The sequence below is a fragment of the Botrytis porri genome, assembly GCF_014898465.1.
Source record: "Botrytis porri strain MUCL 3234 chromosome Unknown BPOR_003, whole genome shotgun sequence".
In the NCBI taxonomy this organism is placed as follows: domain Eukaryota; kingdom Fungi; phylum Ascomycota; class Leotiomycetes; order Helotiales; family Sclerotiniaceae; genus Botrytis; species Botrytis porri.
In genome coordinates, this window is record NW_024066077.1 from 2,363,382 (window position 1) to 2,371,666 (window position 8,285).

Below are 8,285 nucleotides of genomic sequence, written 5' to 3' on the forward strand. Positions count from 1 at the left end.
TGTAAACCAAGCAAATGTGAATTCCACGTTACGGAAACAGAGTTCCTAGGATTCACCGTATCAAGCCAAGGGCTCAAGATGAGCAAGGATAAGGTCAAGGCAGTGCTTGAATGGAAGCAGCCAAACACCATTAAGGAAGTACAATCCTTCTTAGGATTTGTCAACTTCTACCGAAGATTTATCAAGGGTTATTCAGGGATTACTACACCCTTGACCACATTAACCAGAAAAGATCAAGGAAGCTTCGAATGGACCGCCAAGGCGCAGGAGTCCTTCGAAACGCTCAAACAGGCAGTGGCCGAGGAACCAATACTGTTGACATTCGACCCTGAGAAACAAATCATAGTGGAGACGGACTCCTCGGATTTTGCTATAGGGGCAGTTTTGAGCCAACCAGGTCAAAATGAGAAATAGCAACCAATCGCATTCTACTCTCGAAAGCTATCACCAGCCGAATTGAACTACGAAATATATGACAAAGAATTACTGGCGATAGTCGATGCATTTAGAGAATGGCGAGTTTATTTGGAAGGGTCAAAATACACAGTACAGGTGTATACAGATCACAAGAACTTGGTTTACTTCACCACAACGAAGCAGTTAAACAGACGACAGGTCAGATGGTCAGAGACCATGGCCAATTACAATTTTAAGATTTCATATGTCAAAGGATCAGAAAACGCTAGAGCCGACGCTCTTAGCCGAAAACCAGAATATCAAGAAAATAAGTCGTACGAATCGTACGCTATATTCAAGAAAGAAGGCGAATCACTGGTTTACAATGCACCACAGCTCGCAGCTACGCATACATTGGAAGACAACCATCTCAGGATCCAAATCCAATCATATTACGACCAAGATGCCACAGCTATACGCATACGCAAGACAATAGAACCAGGATTCACAATAGAAAACGAAACCATATACTTTCATGGGAAAGTATACATTCCGAGTCAAATGACCAAGGAATTTGTGACGGAACAACATGGGTTGCCGGCACATGGACATCAAGGAATTGCAAGGACGTTTGCAAGAATCCGGGAAATCAGTTATTTCCCGCGAATGAGAACGATAGTTGAAGAAGTTGTTGGAAGTTGCGACACCTGCATACGAAACAAGTCATCACGACATGCTCCGTATGGTCAGCTCCAGACCCCAGACATGCCTTCTCAGCCATGGAAGTCCATTACATGGGACTTTGTGGTTAAACTACCACTCTCAAAAGATCCTACTACAGGAATTGAGTACGACGCGATACTCAATGTAGTAGATAGACTAACAAAATTTGCATACATGATACCATTCAAGGAAACATGGGATGCTGAGCAACTAGCATATGTGTTCCTAAGGGGCATAGTAAGCATACACGGAGTACCAGATGAGATAATCTCGGATCGAGACAAGCTCTTTACCTCGAAATTCTGGACTACCTTGCTAGCACTTATGGGTATCAAGAGAAAGCTATCGACATCTTTCCACCCACAAACAGATGGTCAAACAGAGAGGACCAACCAGACAATGGAAGCATATCTTAGATGCTATGTAAATTATCGACAAGACAATTGGGTAGAACTATTACCTATGGCACAATTCGCATATAACACATCGGAAACGGAAACCACGAAAATCACCCCAGCACGAGCTAATTTTGGGTTTAATCCACAAGCGTATAAAATTCCGATACCACAAGAAGTTAATGCCGAATCAGCGATAGTACAAGTCGAACAGCTGAAAGATCTCCAAGAGCAACTGGCTCTTGATCTAAGATTCATATCTTCCAGAACAGCAGCGTACTACAATACGAAACGTAGTATGGAACCTACGCTTAAAGAGGGGGATAAAGTTTATCTGCTACGACGAAACATCGAAACCAAGAGACCAAGCAATAAACTCGACCACAGGAAACTGGGACCATTCAAGATTGATAAGGTAATAGGAACGGTCAATTATCGGTTAAAACTACCAGACACGATGAATATCCACCCAGTATTCCACATATCCTTACTCGAACCAGCACCACCAGGAGCGCCGAAAGCGCCATTTACAGAAATCGAACCAGTCAACCCGAACGCCATATATGATGTCGAAACAATACTAGATTGTAAATACGTCAGAGGCACAATCAAATATTTGATCAAATGGTTAGATTACCCACACACCGAAAATTCATGGGAACCAAGAACAAACCTCAACTGCCCTGAGAAGTTGGAGGCGTTCCACCAGCAATATCCGGATTTGCCCAGAAAGAAGGAGAATCCATTGAAGCAAGGATCGAAGGATCCAAGGAAGAAGAATCGAAAACAAAGGAACCGTCGATAGGGCCAGCAACAGAGACAGACGCCAATTCCTTTTCTTTTTCAACACGCTCATTTTCTAACCTTTCCTTCTCTTCTAGAGCATCGAGCTCATCTAAAGTACGCAGACCACGGCGCAGCATATCGGATTCACGCTTCAACAAAGCACGCTTTTGTTTCCGCAGACGAAGAACTTTAGCCATCGCTTCCTGAGAAACACTTATAGCGCGTTCTTCTTCCTCCTCAAGTCTGGCCTTTTGGCGGTCCAGACTATCCCAATCACTATCAGAAGGGCCACGAACGTCACATCTACGCCCTCGGCGGATACATTCAGCACACCGGGAAGAGTCCGGAGAAGATACAACACATTTGCGCTCTTGGCGTTCACACAAAGAACAAGACGACATTTCGAGACCGCGAGATTCAACAAGACGAGCTAAGCGCAATCTTTCCTTTCGTTTGTGAAAATTATCAGTCATATTGAGAGAAACAAACCATAGTACGACTATATTCCGAAGTGGGGTAAGCCGTTACTATATAACGCTTGGGACAAGCGCTAGGATAAGAAGGGGATAGTGTTACGACGGCATCCAACATACCGCGTCACATGACATAAATTACACGTGATGGAGCGTCAAGGAGCTTCAGCGCTCCTGGAGCGCGTTGCGATCCTTAACGATCCAACATATAGGAGAGGTCCTAGGGACCAGGAGAGAGAACGAAGGTCTATATAAGGGAATGGGTTTCATTACAATGTAGAGCTTCGTGCTCAAGAACAATCATTAGTTTCATTACTATAGTTACGAGAATTGCAACCAGTTACCAACCTTATTGAATTCCTACTTGAAGTTTAGTCTAAACCACCTCGAGAGAACTCTAGACACTTCCACGTGACCCTAGAGGCAGCTCCCGTAACATGAATAATAATTATTAGTTTTTAAAATCTGATTATCAAATAAACCTTAATTTTAACATATTTTTAAAGTAGTCTATATGATAATATGATTTATATACCTATAAATCATATTAATACTTTATATTAGATACTCACGTAGTTTATGAGTAAGTATATTATATTAGTATATAGATAACTTAATTTACATATAAAATTCATCTATACGTAATCGTACACCTTTATTTATTAATAGAATTTTCACAAAATTTATTATAAAATATTTAAATATATATAGATTGTCACGTGTAGATTTTAAAGATCTAATTGATTTTAAGAAATCCAAACTTATATAGTAGTTACTATAGAGATTGTTTTTTTTAATCGAATACCTTAATAAAATCTACTTTTTATTAAATTAAATAGAAATATTAACACTGAATATATAAAAATTAGATTTTTTGAAAAGCTAATATTTTTTTATTATTTGACATAGTTTCTGTTTTGAAAAATAATATTTAGTTTCTAAAATCTCACTATTAAAAAATGCTCGATTTTAGTATACTTTTAAAGTAACTCACTTATTGATATGACCTACTTACTAATAAACTACGTTATGTAAATAGATTAATAAAATAATGAGATATCTTTTTCTTATAGTTCTTTAATAATTGAATGGGTTTGTTGTATCTTGTGTTTTTTCTATGTTTTCTAGGGTTTTTAATGGATATTAGTTGTAGGGTTGATCTAAGAGGGATATGTTTTAGAGGGAAGAGGAGTTGGGGAGTTGGAGAAAGGGGGGGCTTTCTGAATTCCTTCTTGATAGATTTTGTGTGTGCGCGATGGATTGAAATGTGGGATGAGAGACGCGGGATGCGGGATGCGGGATAGAAGCTTCTTGGGGGGTTTCAGATTTTTGTTTGTACTGTTTGTGCTATGGGATTCTTGGAGAGATGAAGAGGGAGATGGAGACGGACATGAAGGAAGTGGAATAAGCGAGATTGGGTATCTGGGAGCTAGATAGACATTTGAGTCTTTTATAGCAGTGATGATGATATCGAGGTAGTGCTATTCGAAATGAAGAATACAGACAAGCAGGTGAAGAATTTGTAAAGGGGGGGGTTCAAGGCTGTATATGATGGCTTTTGTGTGTGAAGCTGGAGATTTGGAGAGGGAAATTTTGGTCGTCTAGGTACAGGTACAGGTAGCTATGGTGTGTGGTGGTGGTTTTGTGAATGGTATTTGAGGGGTTATTGTTTTAATGGTGTCTGTGTGCTAGTGTCGATTTGTATGATTTGGTCGTCGTGAGGATAGTTTGTGGTGGTGAAGATGATGTGTGGTGAGGATGATAAATTTCTCAATGAAAATAATGGAATTTGTTCGCGAGGGAAGGATATCTGGAATGAAGTAGTAGAGTTGAATTGTTAACATCATGTTGAAAATTGATTATCTGATTTTTGTTTCCTTCCTCTTGCTTTTTGAGAAATCTTCTGGTAGATTTCGGGTGTGTCTAGTTTCTGCATCTGATCTAGTGCTCGTAATAGTTGGTTTTCGTACTTCTTTCAAAACCCTCTCCCCGAGTCAGCCTGGCCAATGGTTTCTACAACCCAGCTGTATCACCCTCTCCCACTTATTATGAGCACTGATCTGACATAATTCTGACCCAAAGAAATAGATTTTGACGGAAAACAGGCAATTATGTTGATCTAACAGGTACAGTGAGAGCATAAAAGGGAAGGAACGCACTTGCATTCAGACAGAGTAGCAGCGACAATTTAGCCACTCCCAAATCCCAAGAACGTCGATGACATGTTCATAAGTTGACACAACACGATGAACATTGTACCAACTCGGTAATTATGAAATGCCTTCGCGATTTGATGGATCTTCTAGGCGTCTTTCGAAAGTAACTTGGATAAATTGGGGTATGTATAATGTGTTTTTTATATGTACTGAGAGAAGAAAGCAGCCTTTGAATGTGGTAGAAAGCGGATGCAGTGTATTGATTGCATGCGTAATAGCAAAGCCGATGATTTTGAATGATGTTGAGAGTTGCATTGTCATGATATATCGGTCGTGGTGTGCTAACCTTCACATTCTGATTAACCAGTCTCTGGCCTTAGAGAGATGTTAGGAAGAGGATGAGTTGTAAGCGGAAGTGGCTGCCACTTCTCGGGGCGTTTTGATTGGTTATTAAAGAGTTCGTCCAATTGAAAGAAGGAATCGACAAAACACCAATGGTGTGTGAACACGAGGTTGAACAGTCTATTGGTTACAAAATGTAATTAGTGCACAGCCTCGGCGTACGTATACCATACACATAAAAAGGTCTTTATCTATCGTCGCATCAAGACAGACTGCATTCAACATTGAAATAAATCGCGAATACTCTCCATTTCGCTTTGAGCATTGCTAATATGTTTATATCGTCGACTTCTGGATCACTACAGTCACGTCTCCCACCACGTAGGAAGAAACTTCCATCGCTTTCTCCAATTTGTCCAAAATGCCAGGAATTTCTAGATTCACGCAACTTTCGACCTCGTGTTATTTCACGTCATTCCGATAGGCTTAAGCTACCGACTCCTCTTGTCATGGAAAATTGCTTTTTATGCTCACAGTTTTTGGGCGTGTCCCTTGCTGACCCTGCAGATCAAGCCATGTATATCGAAGCTCTGAGACTCAATCCTCAACATGTTTTGAGTGGTGTATCTCAGCAATGTTCATTGTCTTATAGCGTTGGTCCGTACAAGATTTATAGAGTGTTTCCCTCTGCCTATCATCCTACTGTCGAGGAATGCGGAAACAGGCGCAACATTGTGTCTCCAGAGCCACAGGAACTCGGCGTATGTTCGCAAAATCGTGGGTGATAAACAGACTTTCATGAAATATCTTTAAATGCTGACAACACTCATCTCAGGACTCGCTGGATTAGAGAGTTTTGTCTCAGTAGCTTCTTCTACAGGATCTGATGGGAGTCTGAATCTTTCAAAACAATGGTTACAGAACTGCGATGAAAACCATGTTTCCTGCTCACGTAACGCTACCACGTACCCATATTTCCTTCCTACCCGTCTCGTTGATATCGGAATAGAAGAACCAGCGATTACCCCACGGCTTCGTTTAAGAAAAGATATTCCACCAGATTCAGTCTACTTCACTTTAAGTCATTGCTGGGGTAAAACTATGCCAAAAATTATTCTTCTTCAGTCAAATGTCGAGTTTATGCTTCATGAGATAAACTTTTCGCAGCTTTCAAATACCTTCCAGGACGCATTATGGGTAGTCCGGAATTAGGAGGACGATACATCTGGATTGATTCATTATGCATTGTTCAAGATTCCGAGACCGATTGGTTAGTAGAATCCGCCAGTATGTGTGATGTCTATTCGAATAGTTACTGCAATATCTGTGCCACGGCTGCAAGCGATGGCAGTGAGGGAATGTTCCGTGATAGAGAGCCATTACAAGTACAGCAGGGTTGGTTTCAAACAGCTAGCGATAACGAAAATCACTGTGTCATTGACGTATTTGCTTGGGAAAAAGAGGTGGAAAAAGGTTTTTTATCCTCTAGGGCTTGGGTCTTCCAAGAACGACTATTGTCTAGACGAAATCTTCACTTTGGATCTAGACAGTTATTTTGGGAATGTATAGATCATGAAGCTTCTGAAACATTACCCAGGGGCATTCCAGAACTGGTCATTAAAGGCTCCGGTGTGAAACCCCGAGTCAAAGTACTTTTCAATGGTATCGACAAATACAAATCAAACAGGTATTCCGAAAGTGTACAAATCTGGGAGGAAATTGTAACATTGTATATGAAAAGCAACTTGACTTTCAAAACGGACAGACTTGTTGCAATCGGTGGAATGGCAAGCGCAGCGTCTCAAACCATAGCGGGAAAATACTTAGCGGGAGTATGGGAAAAACACCTGCTGCATGGTATTCTTTGGAAGGCTCTAAATTACCCGTCCAATCTTTCCAAATTTACTCAAGCTCCCCTAGAGGTGCAAGATTTTACCGCCCCCAGCTGGTCTTGGGCCTCTTTCGATGCAGAAATAGAATTTCCTCCAAGGGTGCGAAGAAGTGGAGGTACCCAGCAATTTGTTCATGTCCTAGAAGCACATGCGGATCTAGCAATTGATAATCCATTTGGGAAAGCATGTGGTGGATATATCAAACTCAAGGGAGATATCGCCTGCACTACTTATAGCCGCCCAAGATTTCTCGGCTGGGGGAAATGGGGTGAAGGTTTTGAGGATTACTTCGGACGAGATGTTAAAGGATTGGGAGTTTGTAGCCGAACAATCGCTTATTTTGACTTTGAAGATATGTCAGAAATTGACCGCCAGATAATGTATATTCTTCCTGTCTGTAAATTCCGCATGAAGTTTATTGATACTTGGGAGACTAGGGGTCTCATACTATTTCCGATTAACAAAGCGAGATGGGAGTTTCGAAGGTGTGGTATGTTTACATATTATAATCATGCCGAGCACAATGATATGATGTATGAATGTACATCTTTCAGCCGCTGTCAGGAACGTGAATCGACCGAATTTGGTCTACAAGATGACGGAAAATTTATTATCAAGTTATTCTGATAACTTATGTTATTTTGACGTGTAATCTCAAATTCGGTCAGATTATAATCCGTCAAGTTATTGCTCAAATAATTGTGCCTGATTCACGATTGCTTGGAGCTTTGTGAAAAATTGACGCGTTCATAACAAACTTTAGCACCAAATCAAGATTCGTTCTGCCAGAATCTATATCACAGTCTGCTTTTTGAAAGGAAAGGAATGCAAGGGGTGTATAATTCTATATGGTAGACCCGATAGGTATGGTTTCATTCTGACATGCTTGTCAATTTTGGCTTTTGTATATCATGTTCGTTATCATAAGCCGCTGAAATTGACCATCAAATAGTCCGTGGAATATTAGCATGCTAAGAATGTGACATGATATAATCCTCATACATTTCTACTTGAGTCAAAAGGTCGCAGCTCCAGAAGAAGTTCTATCTCACTCACTGTCTTTCTTTGCAATATCCAACTACTAGATACCGAAAATTTGAGTCTCTCTAATGATCGTCTGAT

The 8,285-nt window shown here is 40.6% G+C and overlaps 1 protein-coding gene across 1 annotated transcript; it reads left to right on the forward strand.

Moving 5' to 3' along the window:
- Nucleotides 1–5,603: 5,603 nt before the first annotated feature.
- Nucleotides 5,604–7,790, forward strand: EAF01_002770 (uncharacterized protein; the record flags this gene model as incomplete). Its single annotated transcript, XM_038911024.1, has 3 exons — nt 5,604–6,048; nt 6,107–6,364; nt 6,439–7,790. The coding sequence occupies 3 exons, from the start codon at nt 5,604–5,606 to the stop codon at nt 7,788–7,790; spliced, it is 2,055 nt and encodes a 684-aa protein (XP_038773946.1).
- Between the last annotated feature and the right edge of the window lie 495 nt (nt 7,791–8,285).